The 22,029-nt window shown below is 36.9% G+C and overlaps 2 protein-coding genes across 2 annotated transcripts; one reads left to right on the top strand and one right to left on the bottom strand.

The window, feature by feature from the left end:
* Window positions 1-1,951: 1,951 nt before the first annotated feature.
* Window positions 1,952-16,479, top strand: LOC133516842 (apoptosis inhibitor 5). Its single transcript, XM_061849836.1, has 8 exons — window positions 1,952-2,222; window positions 2,300-2,461; window positions 3,093-3,437; window positions 3,531-3,728; window positions 4,800-4,994; window positions 5,935-6,198; window positions 6,316-6,480; window positions 15,126-16,479. Exons 1-8 carry the CDS (start codon window positions 2,148-2,150, stop codon window positions 15,387-15,389), a joined length of 1,668 nt encoding a protein of 555 aa, XP_061705820.1. The 5' UTR covers window positions 1,952-2,147; the 3' UTR covers window positions 15,390-16,479.
* LOC133516843 (mediator of RNA polymerase II transcription subunit 7) lies at window positions 16,474-21,894 on the bottom strand. The gene is made up of 3 exons (XM_061849837.1): window positions 21,532-21,894; window positions 19,680-19,948; window positions 16,474-19,066 (listed from the first exon to the last, which is right to left on the bottom strand). The coding sequence occupies exons 1-3, from the start codon at window positions 21,718-21,720 to the stop codon at window positions 18,862-18,864; spliced, it is 663 nt and encodes a 220-aa protein (XP_061705821.1). The 5' UTR covers window positions 21,721-21,894; the 3' UTR covers window positions 16,474-18,861.
* Window positions 21,895-22,029: the final 135 nt, after the last annotated feature.

The raw sequence follows: 22,029 nt of genomic DNA, 5'->3' as shown, positions 1-22,029 counted from the left end.
AAATATAAATTTCTACTTCGTTGTGTGCTAATATTTTATCATTTTAGTCAATAATCAAGATTACCTTTTTTGTCTAATAACCTAAATTGTTGCGCTACACTATGGCTTGAAAAAATATTTTTGTGACTTTTATCGATAATCATCAGTGATCGGATTTTCCGGTGCAACACCGTGGGATACCAAGTAGAAAACGTAATATGGATATGACCAAAATTCCCGGATTTCGTTTGAAAAAAATTATATCGATATGATAGGTATACTTAGATAGGCAGCTCAAATTACGAATATACTCGTAAACTAAATCTTCTTTACTTAAATTTAATGTAAACCTGTACAGTATTTTTAGTAGATATCCATATTATTTGGTATTATTATCACATATAACGTGGTTTATCAATACTTCAATATTAGGTTGTATACATATAACATATATCATTCGATATCTTAATGTTACTGGCCACTTATGGTACAAAGCAAGAAAACAAATAAATATTAGTGAATTGTCTAACTGACTGGATGACTGAAATTACGGAAAGTGGAGATAAGGAACGAAATCTCCATGTAGGTACCAAAAAGTGTCATCAAAAAACTAGATAGAAATAGGTGGCGCTACAATACCTAGAGTACTTGAACAAAAAAATCAAATCATAGACAGCGCAATTCACTCCGTCAATAACGCCTGGGTTCTTAGCTACTATAGCGCTACTCTGGAGAGATTTGGAACTATTATTTATAGCTGACAGCTGGACACTTTTGCAACAGTTCTACCATAAGAGATGCCACTCCTCTTAATTCCACACTCCATAGACTGAAATATGTTTAATTATGACAGAGTTTTACAACCTATCTTTTGTAATTGTTGAAAGTACATATATCGAAATTGCATAATAATAAACGCCCTGGCGGCATCCTAGGTTAGGTATTTTATAATGTGTTTGTATGCATTTTTTTATGGTTTGGTTTTTTAATATTATATGCATATTATAAAAAACCTATACCTAAGAGTTAAGATGAATAAAGAAAATACTAACGCTTATTATATGCACAATGCACATACACTTATTTTCCGCAAATATTTATTTTACGCGACAAAATGTTACTAAAATTTACGGAATGTAATGTAGCCAGTAACATTCTGGTTGTGGAATCCCGGGGTATATCCGGGGTATATTAGTATAATGTTTGAGGTCATTCATCCCATGTTGCACCGGGAAATCCGATCACTGATAATCATACAATAATTATACTAGCATAGGGACAAGACAGATAGTTTCTTGCAACCTTAAGAAAAGATCTTGGCCAAATTATACGTTCCAACTTATCGTAATATACCACATGCGTATGACTTATGCTCATCCTAATTAGAACGAGATGCAAGGCTCTAGTTTGACTTCTCATGTGGACACACTTTTTTTGGCCAGTGTACTCTATCCAGCTTATTATATAGGTCCGTGTGTGGATGTAATCGGCCCATGCCTTATCTGTGGTCCTTTCTGTCAGTGTTGCCAGTCGTACAATAATTATCTTACATGTACGATAATTTGGGCCCCGGTACGATGTGTGTATGTTCCAAAGAGCATTATCGTACGCAAAAGTACGATAATTTCAGCCATTGGACGACGTCTCCTAAAAAGTCTAGTATTTGAAGCCAAATATGACACTTTCCCTCAAAAAAAGGCTAAAATGAGCTCCGTGGTGTATGTGACAAATGTCGTAATTTCCTGTAAATCGTTTGGATCTATTTCAAAAATACACCAATGTAATTCAAAAATACACCAATGTAAAACTGATTTTTGCGCAATTTACACGAAAATTGTGCTTTCTCTGATAATATATTGGAAAAAAATATTTTGCAGTTAATTTTTTGGGGTACTGCCTTTTTGATTAGGCGTACGATTTTTTTTTTTTGCGGTACGATAATTTTATTTTGAGACTCAAATACGATAATTCTCTTTCTTCTGCTCAGTTAGTTGCTCACCTGGCAACACTGCTTTCTGTAATGGCGAATAGAGCAAGAGCATCTTCCGGATCGCGTGTTTAATTTTGAGTTACTATTTAGCTAATTCATGTTAATTAATTAATTGCCCCCAGAGTAGTTATCTCTGCCTAGGACATTTTCAATATCGTGTATTAGCTGAAGTCAAGCCATGTCGTCCGACAACATAGAAAAACTGTATCAAAATTACGGTATATTGGCCGACGCCAAAGAAGACATCTCCAAAGTAAGCCTGGTATTATTTAATAACACAAAAAGTGATATTTGAATTCTATAACTAATAAATTTTTTATATTGTTTCAGCATGAAAAAGAGTACACCGAAATTTTAGCCGCTGTGAAAGGTTCAGATAAGGAGAAAAGATTAGCGTCCCAATTCATTGCGAAATTCTTTAACAGCTTTCCTAACCTCGCAGAGCAAGCGATAGAAGCTCAATTTGACCTCTGTGAAGACGACGATGTGGCTGTGAGTAATCGCTATTAATGTAACTTAAGATTTCAAGTTGAAAATTTATTTTTTATCAACTATTTTAATGCGCGAGCTCCCAGGCTGCAAACGGTTGTTCGCAATAAATTACTTTTAGCTTTAATTAAATACTTTGGTTCAAAAAATGTTTCAATCATGTTTTGACGACCTGTCTGGCCTAGTGGGTAGTGACCCTGGACCTTGCCTGTGAAGCCTATGGTCTCAGGTTCAAATCCTGACCGTCTATGTGGTGGTGAAGCACAGTGTTGGGCAAACTTTCTTTAAGGGGGGCCAGAAAATTTAAAAAAATCCGAGGAGGGCTGGGACTGCAGAATAAATGTATTTTGAAACTGTTATGTTGCGAGCCATATATTAATTATTTCAAAGGACCGGCGGCGGGGGCCGGACGTTTTCAATATACTTATCATTGTCCAAGTAGCCTCAACACGAGCCTTATTGAGCTTACTGTGGGACTTAGTTAATTAATATTAATGTCTTATAATTTTTATTTTCATATTATTTTTAATAAACAAAGGCAATATTATTATGATTTATTAACTTTACGACTTAATATAATGTGAGACTGTACTCGTATCAAACTCATTAACATAATGCTATTAAACATTCACAGATACGTAAACAAGCCATTAAAGATTTGCCGACTCTTTGCAAAGACAATAAAGATCACACTCAAAGAATTGCCGATATCTTGGCACAACTTCTTCAGTCCGATGATGCTACGGAGATCAATATTGTCCATAATTCTTTGGTAACAATTGTGAAGAGTGACCCTAAAGGTGCCTTAGTAGGTCTCTTTTCCCAAATACACCAGAATACTGAAGCGGAGGTGGTGAATGAGATTGTCCGAGAGAGATGCATCAAATTTTTGGCCACAAAGGTCAAACAGCTTGGAAGGGAAATTATAAACAAAGAAGTTGAAGAAATTATTATTACAGAATGCAAGAAAATACTTGAGGTATGTTCGTTTCTCACTTGTACTTTTTAAATGTAAATTGGCTCTTTGAATAGATAATGTATGATTTTTTTCATTTTCTAAATCTCATTTCAGGATGTGGTGGCAGAAGAGTTTGAACACATCATGGATCTCTTGACATGGTCAAGGCTTGGTAAAACCCCAGCGGGCAAGAAGGAGCTGGTGCAAATTGTGGCAGCATTAGCTTTTTCCCCTGATGATTGGCACCCTGAAGATACAGAACATGTTGAAAGAATCATACAATGTACTCAACATGCATTGCCACTGTTTTCAGTAAGTTTTATTACATTTTCATACAAAACCTGGGGTATGTTGATAAGCTTTAGAATAGTTTAAATTTAAATCTGGTCTAATAATCTGGTAATCTGGTTGGTCTGTTGTTACCTACTAATTTATATATTTTCTCATTTTCTGTATCTTTTTTTTTATGTAGTGTGCTATAAAGAATTTTATTATTATTATGTCTGTCTCTTACATATTCTCGGGACCATGGGGTCCCGGACATTTGGCATGCGTGGGGCCGAAGCCAACACGTAGATGCCCCTTGTAATAAGACAATAGGAAATACTGCAATGTTCTGCCGCCAGAGTGCAGCACTAGCAACCTCCTAAATCATAGAGTAACTTAAACATTCTGTGCCTTTAACTGTTTTTTGACAAGTTTTCGATAATTAAATATGATATTGATTCATCAAGGCGGTTTGTTTACAAAGGACCTACGGAAACGCGAAAATTGAAATTAAGTTATCTGCTTCTTGATCACTTGAATAAGCAAGAGTGATAGAGAGGTTTGATAACTCTGACACCCGGATGGCCGGTGAAGGCAAGCCAGAGGTGAGAGTCCTGCGGCCCCTGCTCAGTGTTCACTCCAGCCGGCCAATCAAGGCAAGCCGGAGAGAGGGGCCTGACCGACTCTCGGGGGTATGGGACCCAAGGGACGTCACTTCCCATTCAGCTCGCCACAAGCTGCCCTGAGTGCTTATTATTATTATTATTAAATTTAGTAACATTGGTCTCCTGATCATTATTGAATATGATGACTGATGAGACAACCGATTTCTCAAAATTATTTTTAAAAGGAAAGGATCGGAAACCGGTATTTTTTGTATGGGAACGAAAACGGTATTTTTTCGTTCTTTGTTAATTATTTCATTTCTAATTAGGCAATCTAATAATACGAAGTAGTTATCAAAAAACACAACCGAGTCCTATATTTGTAGTATAAAATAAACCGAAATATATGTTTATTTCAAAGTTTTTCCAAAAAACCGGTTCCAATCCCTGGCTTTAAGTAATGAGCACCTAAAGTCCTACAATGTAATCCACTTTAAAATCATGTCTACAGCCTCAAGTGGATTCCACACAGTTTGTGAACTTCTTCTGTGATTATGTGCTACCGAAGTGGAAAGAAATAGCTTCACCGGAAGGAGGGTCTGACTACAAGCTGGAGCTATTGAAGATATTTGCTGAAATTACTGAACATTGTGGAGAACTGGAGAAGCCACAGGAGAAGATTGACACAGTTTATGACTTGCTTATTGTAAGTAACACTTATACAGCTTTTCCCAATAATATAAAGCTTAACCTATTCATGGCCATGAACCGCCGAGCGTAGTCAATGCGCCAGGCCCCCATACAAACCGTTTTTAGCTAAAACATATGACTCAGCTTATGGGTCTCGGGCCTGGCGCGCACGGTAAATAAATCGCCGCTTATTAAGCCGGCCAGTTAAATAACATTTTGCAACATTTTTACTAACCACCTTTTTTTTCTGCGTGTATCAAACAAATAATACAAATTATTGCAGTTTATAGGAATAAACATTTTTACTTTTTACAAGCTTTTAGAGTCAGACCAAGCTAAGTTGGCAGCGATTTTGATAGCCCAGCCTGTGCAAGTGTTAAGTAAACATCATAATTTCATAGAAGTTCTCTTGAACAAACTTCTTCTCTTCACCTGCTTCACTCGAATGAAGGTTGTTCAGGGTCCAGTTCATAGTACAGTTGGTCAGGTTCGGAGAGTTTTGGTGATCCATATATACTCACTTTGTTCGTTTCTTAAACCCACACTGTTTAAATGCCTTTCATTATGTCGCAGTGACATAAACTACTATTTTATCCTAATATACCTTATAAAAATGGTTGTAAGCTTATATGATACTTACGCTGGTAAGCTTATATGATACTTACGCTGTTACCTCAAATTACGTTTGTTTAAATCAGAATTTATTCAGGACTCACATGCGAGACACCAGCCCTGTGGAACTGTTTGAGCATGACCCATAAGTTGAGTTGCTGGCCCTGAATGGGTTAACTATAGTTAAGACTGGGTTATAACCCAACTATGGATTGTTATTTTATAAAAGCATCTCCTAAAGCTAAAGTTAACCTGTCTTTGCCATTAATTAATTACCATTTTAACATTTTTTTTTTTTACTTTAGCCAATTAACTGAAGTAATGTATTTTCTTTATATTCACAGAACTATTTACCTGAAGCTCCAGTTGAAGAAGAAAATACAGATAAATCAGAAAGTTCCGCAGCTAAACCTGAAGACAGCAAGTCTACCCCGTCACTCCAGTTCTCTCATGTGGAGTGCGCCTTGTTTGCCCTCCACTCTCTTTGCCGGAAAGCGCCAGAGGCACTCGGCGCTGATGCAGCAAGGCTAAAGGCGTTTCGCTTGCGTCTACAATATACAGCACGCCTAACTCAAGGATACATCAAAAAATTGAAGGAAGTTACTAAGGTATTAATACAAAACTCTTTAGTTAGACAGGTGATTTTTGCAATACATTTAGTGTTCGAAAAATGGCATTATTCTTTTAGTTTTTGTTATATTTGTAATTTATTTGTTGTTTTAAAGGAGAAGAAGGGGGATGACGCTAATTCTGAAGAAAACAAGCTCAAGGTTGTAGCGTTGAAGACTACGTCCAACATTAATACATTGATCCGCGACATATTCAGGTCCCCGCCAAGTTTCAAGAGCAGAGTACAACTTTCATTTTTGTCTAAAAATACTGAAAAACAGGTAAATGTAAGATAGATTGTTATCGTTTAACATGATCGCTATTTTGATCAACATATACACCGTGTTTTTTTTTCGTTTATTTCAAGGATGCATTTTTCTAATTAACTCCATTTCGGGGATAACAATAATTTATTTTTATCTTGTAAGGCCCTTACGAGCGTATACACTTGCCTGGGCTTGTTTACTGTTTTGATTATTAGCCGGGTCCACACAGAGCGAGTAGACATAGAGCACGTATGTGCGAGGCAATGTCCTCACGCACAAGACGGCCAATGTAGTCGTGCCTCGGCCGAGCGCGCCGCCTCGACTGAGGCACGTGTAAACTGCCCGTTTTGTGCGCGAGGAAATTGCCTCGCGCGTATGGTCGCTCTGTGTGGACCCGGCTATTGTTTAGTACGAGTGTATATACATTTGCTAAACTCTCGGACTATGGAAGGTAGACACAAGGAACAGAAACTCCTTAGGCAGAATTGTTGCAAAAGTGTCCAGCTGTCAGCTATAAATAATAGTTCCAGAGTAGCGCTAGAGTAGCTAAGAACCTAGGCGTTATTGACGGAGTGAAGTGCGCTGTCTATGATTAGATTTTTTTCTCAAGTATTCTAGGTATTGTAGCGCCACCTATTTATGGTTTTTTGTCGGACACTTTTTGGTATATGGAGATTTTCTTCCTTGCCTCTACCTTCTATATCTCGGACGATTGATGTTCGAAATTACGGAAGGTGGAGATAAGGAACGAAATCTCCATGTACCAAAAAGTATCATCAAAATTTTTAAATCGGTGGCGCTACAATACCTAGAGTACTTGAACAAAAAAATCAAATCATAGACAGCGCAATTCACTCCGTCAATAACGCCTAGGTTCTTAGCTACTCTAGCGCTACTCTGGAGAGATTTGGAACTATTAGTTATAGCTGACAGCTAGACACTTTTACAACAGTTCTACCATAAGAGATGCCATTCCTCTTAATTCCACACTCCATAGTTCGAAATGCCATTGATATGTCATAGTTTTCAATTGTTTGATTAATCAATTTTTATAATTGACAACATTTCATTTTTATAACACCTGAAAATATACATATGATTTCGAAGAATTTTGCTTCCTGAATACTGCAATATATTTATATAAATGTATTATCGCTTATTACAAGAAATACAAAAGATTAAAAATAAAGTTGTAATTTTACCACTTCTACGGTACAATAGGTGAAATGCCATAGCCATTCACCACAAGAACAAAATTACTGTCATAATATTGGATTTGACATTGTCAATTAAATACGACGTATTGATTGAAATTCAAAACAAAGATAAATTTATTTCCATAATTAAGTTACTATCCACTAATCGTTTTTAAAATGGACAAACCCGTGTATAGAAGCTCGGTCTCGGCATTCTCGGCCAAAAATCGAGGCAACGAGTTATCATTGGTGAATTTGAATTTTCCGCGCACGAGCGCTGGGATCTAAGTCACCCGTTGGTTGCATCGCCCGGTTACGATGTAATATATATATATATATATATATTTACAGTACATATGAGGCTACTTTATAGCACTAGTGCGAGAAGTAGCATATTACGTTACTGTGTCGAACATTTAAAGGGCCATATGTACTGTAAAACGTTGTACGATACATGTGCGAATAGGTAATTCGCAACTCGTGTCGATTTAAAACACTCCCTTCGGTCGTGTTTTAATTTATCGCCACTCGTTTCGAATTTCCTATTTTTCGCACTTGTATCCTAATGTACTAATATATAATTATATGTATATATATTGTGTAATGTAATACAGTCAACAACCCTATTGGACTTACACCCTATTCTCCCTGTTTGCTTATCCGTTGCTGTATGTACAATTTTTTTTTTGCTACAATGACTTTTTTTATATATACGCCACATACCGACAGACAGGGACATGACTAAACTATAAGGGTTGCATTTTTGCCATTTTGGCTACGGAACCCTAAAAATACTATTTAATAGCGCTACGAATTGATTACCTATGATAACTTTTTGCTGATAAATCGTCGAATTTCGATTATAAAAACATTTTAGTGAATAATTCGTCTTTTTTTTGTATTTTATAAATTTTCGGTCTCGGCCGAGAATCCCATTGAATCTCTGTGTCGGCCGAGACAAAAAAAGCGTTCTCGGTCGGACCTTGCAAATATTGTCTCGTCCGTCCTACTGCAAAAATAATTCGTGGAAGACATCGGAAATAGTATTTTATGCAACAGTTGTATAAGAAGGGTCAAAAAAGGCGAGTGGCGTGAGTTACAATGTGAGCCGGAGCCGAAGGCGTACATTGTAAAGGAATACGCCACGAGCATTTTTTGACCCACGTATACAACGTTGCATAAAATACTTTTCCTACGAGTCAACAAAAATAAATCTTAATTTAGGTAAGCAAAGCAAAAGTACATAGCTAAGATACGCGAGCATACCTTGTTACGCGCCCGGCCCGCCGCGGCCCTTTTTTTTTTTTTTTTTTTTCTTTTTTTTTTCTAGGGGGGAAAATGCATTCCGCATACCACCCGGGTGCGGGGGGCGACCCGAGTGGTTATGTGGGACTCCCGTCCAGGCTAATGAGGCCGACGGTATACCCACTAAAAACCCCCATATGTCACCTCGCCGCCTTATTGGTGGGGTTACGGGAACGCTTGCGCACTCATCCGCGACCCCACCGGCGGCAGCCGCCCGCGAGCGGCTCCCTCGCAAATGCCCGAAGGCCCTTCACGCGAGGCGCGCCAGATGGTTCGACGCGCCTTCCTCCTCGGCCTCCGTCCTGCAGTGTAGCGGACCCCCCCGAGCCCGCCACAAGGAGGCCACGGGCGCCAGAAAACTCTCAGCGCCCGGCGGCAGATGAGGTCCATGGTTCTGCCGCAAACCACAAACTCGGCTGCAGAGGACAGGGAGAACGGCACACCGTAATACCGACACTCCTCTTCCTCTGCAGTCCCACCAACGCCGCTACTGCGGAACGGCCCCGACAAGATCGCAGGGGATAGGGGCATCACGCCTCTTCCCCTGCGATCCCACCTCGGCCGTCGAGGATAGGGAGAACGGCTCACCGCAATACCGAGACTCCTCTTCCTCGACGGTCCACCTCCAGCGCGTCACAAGCGGGCTCACCAAGCCCACTTGGAGCGTCCTCCTCGGGCCAGCCCGCACCTCAAACAGGCCGGCCCTGGTTGCCTCTTCGCTTCACCGTGGGTGACCAAGCCACGGCTACTAAGCCCCTCCACCACGACAAGGTGGGCAATCCGCGGGGGGGGCCCGCCGCGGCCCGGCCGGTCGGCGACAACTTCTCTTAACTTATGAGGCCCTGGTACTTGCTCTTTGCTAAATTAAATTTTTGGACAGTTTTTTTTCTCGATTTTGGCCACAGTAGCCTATGGAGACTAACAAGCAACGCTATGCGGTCTTCGTAGTCTATGGGTGTTGCTGTATTACGGGTGTCACATGCGTGTTTCTGACTTATTAAGCAATTGATTCTACTATGCAACCAAATGAACGTTTTGTAAGTTGGCAGCAATGCACTTAAGTTTCAAACTGCATTAGGTTTGGTTTTGTTAGGTTGGTAGCCATTAATCGCAGTAACGTTATAGCTTATAAAAGCACAAGAGCTTTTATGAGGAATAGACAATATAGACTTTTCTTGAAATCTTTTATGTATGTTCTTATATTCGTGTTAATGAATGCATAAATGACAGATAACAGTAGAGGAGTAGGAAAAACATTTAATTACATTACTTATATTCGTTATTGTTTATCCGGTCTGTCGTATTCATAAGAAAGCTTGGTATCGTATTCGTGTATTAGTATCTGTTATTATATCCAAAATCGTCGTAGAAATCTGATATTTTACCAAAATTGTTTTAAAACAATAACAACAGTTTAAAACATTGACAATGACAATATCTTGTCAATGAGTTTTTTTTTTTCGATGGAGAAAGGACTAGTTTCTAGCGTAGAACTGGAGTTACGTCATTTTAGAAGAAGTACACATAAAATAATTAATAATAAATTAAATACAAGTCCTAGTGAAAAACAATAACTATCACTGTATTCCTCGTTTCAGTTAAAATGTAGAGAAGCAATAACATTACAGGGTCAGAAAAATGAAATGTTGTCAATTTATTTTTTTCTGATTAACAATGCAATTTAATTGCCTTAAACGTATTTACTAGGGCTCGCGGTCGGATCCGTGTTTCGTTTACACGTTCCGAATACCCGTTTCCGAATAATACGTAAACGGTTTTCTGGCCCGTTCCACACGTGTAATTAAGAAACGTGTAATTAAGAGCCGTTTCCACGGATAAACGGGTATTCGAAGAAACGGATCTTATTTACCCGTGGCTCCGGAAACGTCCTTGACGAGTAGCAAAGGAACGGACCGGCGTACGTAAGAGCTACAAATTATTAGACAAAAGGTTCATGACGTTTATGCCATATTTAACCTTATTCCGTGGTTCATAGAGTCGAAATTCAATAAACGGTTTATTTGCAAAACCGTTTTCTGAGCAGAGGGCCTACCGCGAACCACGTTCGACGTGTTGCCGCCCCGTCACACTTACGTAAAATTTTATAAGTGCGACAGAGAGGCAACACGACGAACGTGGTTCGCGGTAGGTCCTCTGTTAGTTTTTGCTTGCAATGTTTTAAGTTGCAATAAGTACGAGTAGAAAATTAGAAATACTGTATAGTGCTACCATAGTAGTATTTTATATAAAAGTTCAAATACTAACACTTTATTGTTTATTATATAACTTGATAGCAATAAATATAAACTGCTAGTAATAAAAAATAAAATCAATAAAGACTGTACACAATAAAATCTGCCAATTGCTTGATCTGGTATTCTTTTTACCAACTGAACATTTTAAACAGTTATATTTTTAATAATCTGGTAAAAATTCAATCAATTGTCAATCATATTACAATGTATGTATGAGTTTTCTTGAATATACATTCGGTCAATATGAAATATATATTTTTATTTTTTAACTGACGTGAGCCTGACATCTTTGTCTTATTATAGTAAACCATGTAAAAATTATTAAATAATCATTTGTATAATGATCTGCCAATAATAAATGTACTTATAAATTGTATTGTAATTAATTTTGAATTTACGAAAAGTTTTACATCTTATTATCATATAAAATGAACTTTATAAGTTTAAGTGTACAAATAAATATCAGATGGTCATTTTAGCTTAATGCAATAAATGTCAAAATCAGAGTTACCATAATGCGCAATGGTAGAGTCAATATAAATATTACTAAAAATCATAGACAACCTAACTATGGTTGTATTTTTATTACTTATGTAATTCTTGTAGTCTTTAGTAGTTTGTGTCACAAGGGAGTAAAAAGACATATTTACGGCGTGGGTGTAAATTAAATCCTAAACGAAACGAAGAATTTTACAGTAAAACTCCAAGCCTAGCGAGGGACTCTAATCAAAGTGAGGGATTGAAATGTTAACAATCAAACTGGAAAAAAAAATTCTAACATAAGACTCATACTGTTTTTCACATCGCCAATAGTCCGAGGCTGAAATGGTGCCTTTCATCTGAGTTAATTTTCACTCTCAACTCTAATTGTCATTTGGAATACAAGGAAAGTAAGATACATGTGTTTAAAAATATATAACTAAGTACATATAAACTTTTATAGTCTTTCTTGATGGTACTTACATTTAACAATTTAGGTAAATGTATCGTTATTTATAGAATAAGAAGTTAAATATCAGAATGGAAATTGTACATCAAATCCGTTTAAAATTAAAGTTTAATTGCTTATCGTAAAAAAAAACTACGAAAGACAGACGCTAGTGCAGAAACGTACATTTTCTGCACACTTCTTAGAAAAACAACGACTCACTTTCTAAGCATGAGAAATGAAAAAGCCTTTTTAGGAATAGGTAATGTTATTATTTTTTTAATAGGATCGGTCGAGTTCAGTAGGTAGATTAGATATAACAGAAGTCAAACAAAGGCTCAAAATTGACAATATTTACTAAAATTATTTACTTAATTCCATCGAATATCGTTTAAAACAATTTTTTTTTTTTTTTTTTTTATTTATTTAGGATCACCAACAGACAATACATCAGAGAAAAAATAATCTGTAGCTTACATAACATTAAGGGTAGATGTTTGTCCAATTATAGGTAACCACAGCTTATTCCAGTATCTTAGGATGAACAATATAAGTACAGTAAGACATTTAGACTTAAGCTATTAATAAATTAATAAATAAAATTTAACTAAAATTAAAATTAAAATTTAACAAACTTCAAAAGAATACTTAGCAGGAAATTATGTTAATTGAATTAATTAATCTGCATTTTGCGACAAAAAGTGACAAATTAACATATCATTAAAAACGAAAATACGAAGGAGATGAAAATACAATACAATAAAGGTTGCAGTCTAACCTAGCATGCACATTACCGTCTCTCGGAGTCCTGGGAGCTGAAATGCTTCAGCACTTTTCTTTTAAAATCTATAAAGCTGTCACCAAGTATATCTGCCTCCAAGGAGTTCGGGAGATGGTTGTAAGTTTGATAAAACCTAGATAGCGGCGAGTTGCGCCCCAAGTTAGATTTTCTTAGCCTATCTTTGAACAGCTTGTACACACCAGGGCGCGGCAATCTCGAAGGGACGGCAAAGTTAACCTTAGCAAGCAGTTCTGGGCAATCCACTCCTTTATGGTTTATTAATTTGTAAAAAAACGTAAGATCAAGCATTTTTCTCCTACTATTTAGCGTTGAAACATGAAAGAACTTAAGACGCTGTTGATACGACCGTAGTTTGTGTCCATTACGCGACACAAACCCTAAGTGTGTCAAAAAGCGTCTTTGTATTTTTTCTATACGGCTCTTATGGACTTCGTAGATAGGTGACCATATCTGTGAGCAGTACTCTAGAATGCTTCTCACCAGGGCAAAATAAAGTATTTTCCAAGTACGAACGTGCTTAAAATGTTTGGAGTTCCTTATCAGAAATCCTAACATTCGAGTTGATTTCATTATGATGCTATCATATTGAGCGTTGAATGTTAGTTTGCTATCCATAATAACACCCAAAAATGTATAAGTAAATAAACAAATGATATCAATAGATTTCGTTAAATGTAGTGTATAATCAATTAACCAATAACAAACAATAACATAAATAGTTGTATTTCAAAAATAGGTAATCTTGGGGAACGTATGTAAAAAATATAATATTTTAGAACACAAAGTTTGGAAGTTTAATAAAAAAAAAATAATCATTAGTACGACTACGAGTAGACTACTTATTTAAATGTTTACACAACAAAATTGAAATCAAAATGATATTCGTAAAAATTAAAAAATGCAATATCTTAAAACAATTATTAAAAAACAATCAAATGCTAGTATTAAGATTAATTTGAAAACAAATTACAATCAAATATATATACTTAAGTAATAACATCTTGTAGCTCTCACTCTCGTCATAGAAAAATGCCTTTTAGTGTGGTGCGGCTACAAAACAATGGGATACATTTACTTTAATTTTTGCCGCTGCATCTGTTACAATTTTAATATATGCAGATATGTTTACCTTATTACAAGGACATAAAGCTCATAATTGGTTGTGATAGTTCTGATAACTGTTTGGGAACCTATTTGTTTTGGCGATATCGTACAATAGGGTCTTCGAAAAACAATACGTTCTAAGAATCTAGTGAATGGAACGCCACCGGGCGGCAAACTGTGAAAGTGTCCCAAGTGAATATGAATGATTGCCAATTTTGAGATCTATCTTAATATATTAAACAATATAATCGAAAGGTAAGAAAGGTAGCATGAGTATTTAAGGTTATCGCGTGAAATTCTTCGTTTCGAATGCCGCTTGTGTGTGTATTTTTTTTGCATCATTGGCAGATTTGTTGTTTTCGCATAGCAGTAAATGGATAAAAATAACCACAAAGTAATTAATAATTATTTTCTTAACTGTTATTTTTAACTAATATAGGTAGTATTTGTCTGAATACATATTCTTCACGAAACTATTACACCAGTATATATAAAATGTGTTTTTCTTTCATTGAAATATAATATGTAATGATATTAGGTTAAAAACAATAATACTAAAAAAATAAGATTCTAAACTAGGGACGAATAGGTTTAAAATTAAAAATAATAGACAATATAGAATAGGGACACCTACTTCGATTTATATATTGTATAGTTGGCTAAATATGTAATATCCACCCAGTTAGAAACAATTAAAAAAAATTGTACGCCTAACAAGTTCATCTGAAGTCAACATTCAATAGTAGACCTTGTAAGCATTGGCTCAAACTGTTTCGGATCCGTTCGGGCCGGTCTTAAGTACACGTTTAAACGGAGATACGTATCTGAGAAACGTTTCTTGGGAACGGTTCTTGGAGACGGATCCGGATCCCGGCGGTTCCGTTTAAACCGTGATCTTAGCACCGCCGGGCTTAAGAACACGGGTATCCGTTTCGGCGTGTAACACGGATACCGGGAGCCCTAGTATTTACCCACATCCCGGAGTTAACAAAATTCAATAAAAACACGGTGTATTTAATTTTTTTTGAAGTAATATATGCCGATAAATGTATAATTTCTACTCGTTGCAGGAGAAACAGTCGGAAACCCCGGCAGACAAACCAGACAAACATTCACCACCCAAAAGACATAGACCCATTACGTTTGACAACGGTGAAGAAAAATCTTCACCGGAAAAGCGGGCGCGCAGCGGCGACCGCAACCAAAAGATGTACACGCCGCCCTCCGGCAAGTACAGCGCGCGCCTGCAGCGCGGCGCCGGCGCCGGCGCGCGCCCCCCGCCGCGCGGCCGCCGCGACCTGCGCGCGCCCTACCGCCGCCGCAGCCAGTACTGACGCCCGGGCTGCCCGCGCTGACCAAACATTTACGTTTAACATGCAACCCCCCCCTACCAAAATGAAGAGACAAATTCAAACTATTCATAATTAAATTTGAAAACGTAGGCATCTGCGACGTACGTTCCTGACGATTTTGGCATATAATGATTAAAATTGCCGCGTATGTTATTCGAAAAAAAACTAAGGATTTCTTGTGGCGCGTTTTCAGTTCACGCATCTGTTCGTTTAAGATGGTCTTCCTTTCTTTGTAGTTGGCAGACTTCTCTGCAGTGGCCGGGTGGCGATGCCGAGTTGGAGACGCGGCGACCGAGAGCTGTTCGTTGTTACAGGTGCATCGAGGTGTCCGGCAGGTCTTGTCTTTCATTTTGTAATGTTGTTTCAGTTCTGCTCGTACATTTTGGAGAGCGGTCAACAATCAGGATGGTATGTAATTAAAGTTCTTTAACTTTCATAATGATTATTAGATCTTCCCGATATTTATCTTAGAAAGCTCCCGTGGAGAGTATTAGAGTCATGGTGGCAACTGTATCTATGTAAGTATTATTTAAATATGCACACTTACATATATAAGCTCTGCTGGTGGTATTCAGCATTCGCACAGAATCGTAAGTACGTAACATAGTTTCATTCATATTTTGAATATCAGTTGGAATTTTACTGAATTTATTGTGTAGTTCAAAATTAAAATCAGTATATAAAATAATCGACGCTTATATTACCTCTAAAGATACCTACATAGGCTATAAAGGTTCTACAGTAAAATTGTATGTAGGTCCATACAAATAATGATGATGAATCACCTATAGAGGTATAGGCGTTTATCAGTACGCTTGTCTAGAAAGTGCCAGCGCTGTACAGCATTTAATATGACGATAAGACTTAAAGAAGTATGGACTGCTCATTATAAATTAACGAAGAAAAGTGTAGTCAAATTCCAACTCAAACCTAGTCTAAACTGTTTTCCTTAGTTTTAGAACTCTATAATGATTAAGCGACGGTGCCCGCTGCATTTTTGGGAGAACTTCTTTTGGGAAAAAGAAGTATGGCTCTTTAGGTGATTTAATTCAAAATAAAAATATACTTTTAATTTACATGTTTTATTTATCAAATTGTTTAAATCCTGTCCTATCTCGTAGAAGTATTTTTATATAGGTTAGAAACTGTAAGTACGGTCAAGGAATTTTATTTCAGTACCATTTCGTACAGAAAATATGAGTCCACACAACTTACTCAAAAATACGTCCTAACTCGCCGACATAGGAGCTATGGGACATATTTTTGAGCAACTTGTTTGCACCATGTTATTACTCTTGGCAAATACCTTGCCACAGTGACAACAGTACGAGGTCCCTAGCGATTTTCATATTGATTGTCACCGTCACAAGGTACGATATAGCACAAATTATTTTGACTACTTTTAGTAAGCTACTTATGGAAACTATTCACACAGGCATAAACTTAATGAGGGGTTGTTTTATCACACAATTCTTCTGAGAAGGCTAGGTTTCAATTACTATATCAGTTAATAGTCCCAATACATTATCAAATAAGTAAATAAATTTTTCATCACACTTGCTCGAAAAAGATCTTATTTCATGCAGGTGTACTGAAGGACAAAGGCCTATTTTGATCCCGCGGGATCCTATTTGATATTTGATTTGATCCTATTTTATAATTTTATATTTTTGTTTATGGTTAAAATTAACAGCCGTTTAAATATTTTTACATAATTTTCAATCGTGGCTGAATGCCGAATAGGTCTGTGCCCTCGATGCTAACCTGTTAAATGAAATTACAAAATGGCGGACGAATGTTTGATATGTCACCGTATTTAAGAATATTTTGTTTAATTTTTTTTTCTTCGCAAGTGTGATGAAAAACATTGTGTGTAACTCCGGGGGTAAGAATATTGCAAACTCGGGTCTTTAATTCCCACCGTCTTATCCAAAATTTCACTTACCCCCCTCGTTGCACAATGTACTATTAACGCCATTGGAAACCATGAAGTCTTTCCAGATTGACGGATAGTTTTTATGAAGAATAAAATAAAAATTGGAAGTATACTAGGTACTCTTTTTAGAACATTAAATTTCAAAACCATCTGCCAATCTCACTTTTAAAGATACCCAAGAAAGAATAAAAAGAGAAATACACTTTCAACTTCTTAAATCTCATATCATAACAATAGATACTCAAGTATAATGGTTTGCTGTGTGATGTGTGGACCTGATGCGGGCCCACACACAGCAATGCATAACAATAATAGACTTGCAATAAAAAAACGGCCTCGAGCATGTCGGGCCATGCTGCGTAGGGCTCCGTAGCTACTGTCAGAATAGGCTAAACGGAGGCTATTAGTAAGTATCATAATATACATTACACGCATAAGGGAGCACCTTCGCAGAGCTTTGTATGTCGTTTTACTAAGAAGAGAAGACTTTCTCTTCAAAACGGCTGGACCGATCATGTTCGCTATAGTTTTCTTTGAAAATATTTATTTAAGCTTTTGTGTAACGAATTTTTCATATATTTTTTACTTTCGAAGCCCTTATTTCCGAAAATTTCATTTTATCAAAAAATGGTTGCTGGAGACCCTTATTCGTTTTGAAAGACCTATCCAACGAATGCCCAACAGCGTTAGGTTTAAGCAAAAAAAAACACCAAAAACCATTTTGATGGAAAAGAGATTCTGTCGCCATGCATGATTTATGTATGTATCCATGCCTAATTGCAGCTTTCTAGCACCAGGGATCATTACCGGTAAAATATCTGACTACCGGTTTTAAATTAGGTATAACCGGTTATAGTTGTATTTCGCTATTAATATCACTAAAGCTTTGATTACCGGTATAATCAATAACGGTATTCATGTCTATTAACGATTTTGCCATTAGACAATACCTGTATTTGACATGTTACCCTTAAAAACTATTACCGGTAATACATGTCAATACACTCCTATGTTTCTTCGAATATGTTGTGCTTTGCCGTATGTATGACATACGTCGCAAATTAATTTTCTTATCCAGTACCTAATAATAGTAGACACTTTAGCCAGCTATGCAGAATGTTATCGCGTGACGTTACAATATTACACCTATTTGTTGTGATTTAGTAGTAGTGTATGATTGACATCTTACCTTTCAATTACAATGAATAGCGGTATTGAATAAAGGTATTTAATATTGTAAATAGTCTATATATAGCGGTAAAAACAAAAGCGAAATGAAAACAATATCTCTAATAGGAATTCGGGTTTTTCTTTTTATAGCGGTAATTGTTTCACAATTTTTTACGGGTATTAAATAAAACCGGTTGTACAATCCCTGTCTAGCACTAACGATCACGGAGCAAAGCCGCAGACATACGCACAGACGGACATGGAAGCGTTCTTAGTGGACTACGGAAAGCCCAAAAAATGACTTAACCTATCAGTTGTTATATTTAATCTATTCTAAAGTAACTTATACTATCTCATATTATCCACAACATTACACATAAGGCGATCAAGTTCATAACAGGGATCAGCATTTGCTCCATCAGCAGAGCTAACAGTCATTTGATCCAGAATTTCTACAGGCACTTTAAAATTGGATTCTACTTCATTCTGATTTGGCAAGCCTTGAAGAGCATTCTGTAAAATATCCTGAACCTTGTCTAAATGTTTCTGGAATCTGAAAAATAAGAATAACCATATTAAACTATATTACCATACCGAAGATTTTAAAAGTTAGGGTTCCGTAGCCAAATGGCAAAAAACGGAACCCTCATGGATTCGTCATGTCTGTCTGCCTGTCCGTCCATAAGTCACAGCCACTTTTTTTCGAAACTATTAGAACTATACTGTTATTACTTGGTAAGTAGATGTATTCTGTGAACCGCATTAAGATTTATACACAAAAATAAAAAAGATTTATTTTAGAAGTTACAGGGGAGGGGGGGGGGACACATTTTACCACTTTGGAAGTGTCTCGCGCAAACTATTCAGTTTAGAAAAAAATGATATTAGAAACCTCAATATAATTTTTGAAGACCTATCCATAGATACCCCACACGTATGGGTTTGATGAAAAAAAAATCACCTCAGAAAATTTCAACTATACTCTGATTTGCAAGGATTGCACTTTGGCTGACAAAGACTAACTTTTTTTCCTACAAAGTACTTATTATTAAAATTTCTATGAATTATTTTCGGTACCTATGCATCTCTTAAATTTGAATGTGTGAAATGTTAGGAAGACTTTTTCTAAAGAATACAGTCAGCTTTAATAATGAATTGTAATATACCTCAGTGTAGTTTCCACTCTTTGTCGTTTTTGCAGTTCCATCATAACTCTCAAAGTTTCACGAGCCTGGTGAGGTCTGAACTCATTGAGCAGGTGATGAATGTGTATGAATAACAGACTCAAGTCTTCAACCTTTTCTGCTCTCTTCGGTGAATCAGGACAATGGACCAGCAGATCTAATAAGTCCAAGAAATTCACTAACAACGAGTGGTTCAATTTTTTCAGCTCTCTTCTCCTATCAAAATGCATTGGATACAATCTTCTGAAGCCCTGAAAAGAATTAATTTAGTTTTTAATTTACTCACCAAGCTGTTATACAAGAACTAATCAAAATGGGATGATGACAAATGTAGTTGAAACTATTAAGAAGAAATGTTGGAATTATTGCTTTTTACATCAACTTCCATGATATCATGAGATCATCTTCTGATCTCACCCATTTCATGGGCGTAGGCAGGTACAGCTGGGTTCAGCTGCCCCAAATGACCCAAACCATTTCAAAAAAATATTTATTTACACCATTTTGTCTTAAATTGAGACACTTGTGTGTTTGAAAAAAGCTACTTTTGTACGTGTACTCACTCATCAACAACCCGCAAATTACTGTTGTAATGTAAAAAGTCACGGGTTCTTGCGGGTCCAACCAAGATGACATTCATTCATCAACAATCATAAACTTTTTTTTCTAGAAAAATTTCATTTTTCATACAAGCCCATATCACTGATGGTATGTTTTGTTGCAACAAGCAACTCCAAACTCAATTAGATTGTGTTGTTTTATCCCACAGTTCCTATGGCCACCTGTGTCCATCATCAGATCTGCTTGATGGAACCAAGAACCAAATATTGCATTGTCACCCAACTTATCAAATCTTCAACAACCAACTAATCAACTACTCAACTAATCAACTTATCTTATCGTATGTGAAATTTAAGCTCAATTAGGCAGGGCCACACAGAGCGAGCGAGCAAGCACGTACATGCGAGGCAATTTCCTCATGCACAAACCGGCCAGAGTAGACGTGCCTCGGCCGGTTTGTGCGTGAGGAAATAGCCTCGCGCGTATGCTCACTCTGTGTGGACCTGGCTATTGAATAATAGGAAGTGGGTTTTATTTAGCTTGCAATATTTGACCCGAACAATCATATTAAAAACAATGCTACGAAAAGTCTAATTAACTATTTCATCTTGCTCCATGTAGGCAATTGGGGGGTCAGGAGGGTTGGTTGCGCAGGACGGGGTAAGTTTCTTGTCATCAATTTATTTGTAAAAACTATGTCACTTGTCGATGTAACTGGACTTAAAGGTCGGATTTTGTGAGAAATTCCGTTGTTAAAAACGGTCAGCCACCTTTTACCAGTTACAGTTAGCAGTGGTAGAAGGTGGGAAAAAAGCGGTACTAGTTAGCATCAACTTGTTATGAGTGATTACTACTGGGAAATTTTTTCCCACCTACCACTGCTAACTGTAACAGTGGTAAACGGTGGGAATTTTTTTTCCAGTAGCTACCACTGGTAAAAGGTGGGAAAAAAAAAATCCCAGTAGTTACCATTGGTATCAATTTGGTGGTAACTAGTGGGAATAACCCATACTAAAACGAAACAAGTGCCTTTAAGTTGTTAAATGCGAAGCCGTACTAACCCGACTCCGCTGTATTTTATATAGAACCAAACCAAGAATATTTAAACACAGAATCCTAGTACCAGAACCTGCCCTTTTAAAAAGGAAAGCCACAATATGATTATCTACATCTCTACTGGTACAACAATAATTGAGTGAAAGAGTATGGATACTATAAAAGTGTGGCAAAAATTATATGGCTCTGAGAAACCAAATTGATTTTGTAAACTCACCTGACTCTCCAAGGATCTTATAATTGTATCATCGGCATTGAAGGGGTGTCCAAACATTGAGTACGAGTCATGAATAGGCCTCGGTGGTAGAGGAGCCCTATTTCGTCTCACATTGTCATCAGTGTAAAAATTAATGTATTGCATAGGGGGTAGTGGCAAAGAGCTCACTTGAGCTGTTTCTGACGACATTTTGAATTTATTTAATAAAATTAAAAGAAAGTTTTTACTTGAGACAATAAACTAAAATATAACACAATTTCTTGTGAATAAACTAAAACAAAAAACTATAAACGCAACAATCAACGCCTACAATTTATACTTTCTTCTGCATTTGACGCTTCTGAGTTCTGACAGTGACATTTGACATTATATTAAATGTAATATAACTTGCGTCGGTGGTTTGACAGTTACAGTTAAAGGGCTCTATAGATATGACAATTTATTATCTGCTGCGTACACACCAGAGAGCACACTGCGAACCACGTTCAATATGTTGCC

This window comes from Cydia pomonella, chromosome 4 (genome assembly GCF_033807575.1).
Source record: "Cydia pomonella isolate Wapato2018A chromosome 4, ilCydPomo1, whole genome shotgun sequence".
Lineage (NCBI taxonomy): Eukaryota > Metazoa > Arthropoda > Insecta > Lepidoptera > Tortricidae > Cydia > Cydia pomonella.
This window is presented reverse-complemented; position numbering and strand designations above follow the sequence as displayed.

Excerpts from the sequence above, each read along its gene's own strand:
- LOC133516843 (XM_061849837.1), bottom strand. The coding sequence starts at position 21,720 with ATGTCGTCAGAAACAGCTCAAGTGAGCTCTTTGCCACTACCCCCTATG. Across the intron at positions 19,949-21,531 it reads TAAGATCCTTGGAGAGTCAG|GGCTTCAGAAGATTGTATCC; the intron begins GTGAGTTTACAA and ends AATTCTTTTCAG. Across the intron at positions 19,067-19,679 it reads AGAGTGGAAACTACACTGAG|ATTCCAGAAACATTTAGACA; the intron begins GTATATTACAAT and ends CTTATTTTTCAG.
- LOC133516842 (XM_061849836.1), top strand. The coding sequence starts at position 2,148 with ATGTCGTCCGACAACATAGAAAAACTGTATCAAAATTACGGTATATTG. Across the intron at positions 2,223-2,299 it reads CCAAAGAAGACATCTCCAAA|CATGAAAAAGAGTACACCGA; the intron begins GTAAGCCTGGTA and ends ATATTGTTTCAG. Across the intron at positions 3,729-4,799 it reads ATGCATTGCCACTGTTTTCA|CCTCAAGTGGATTCCACACA; the intron begins GTAAGTTTTATT and ends TCATGTCTACAG.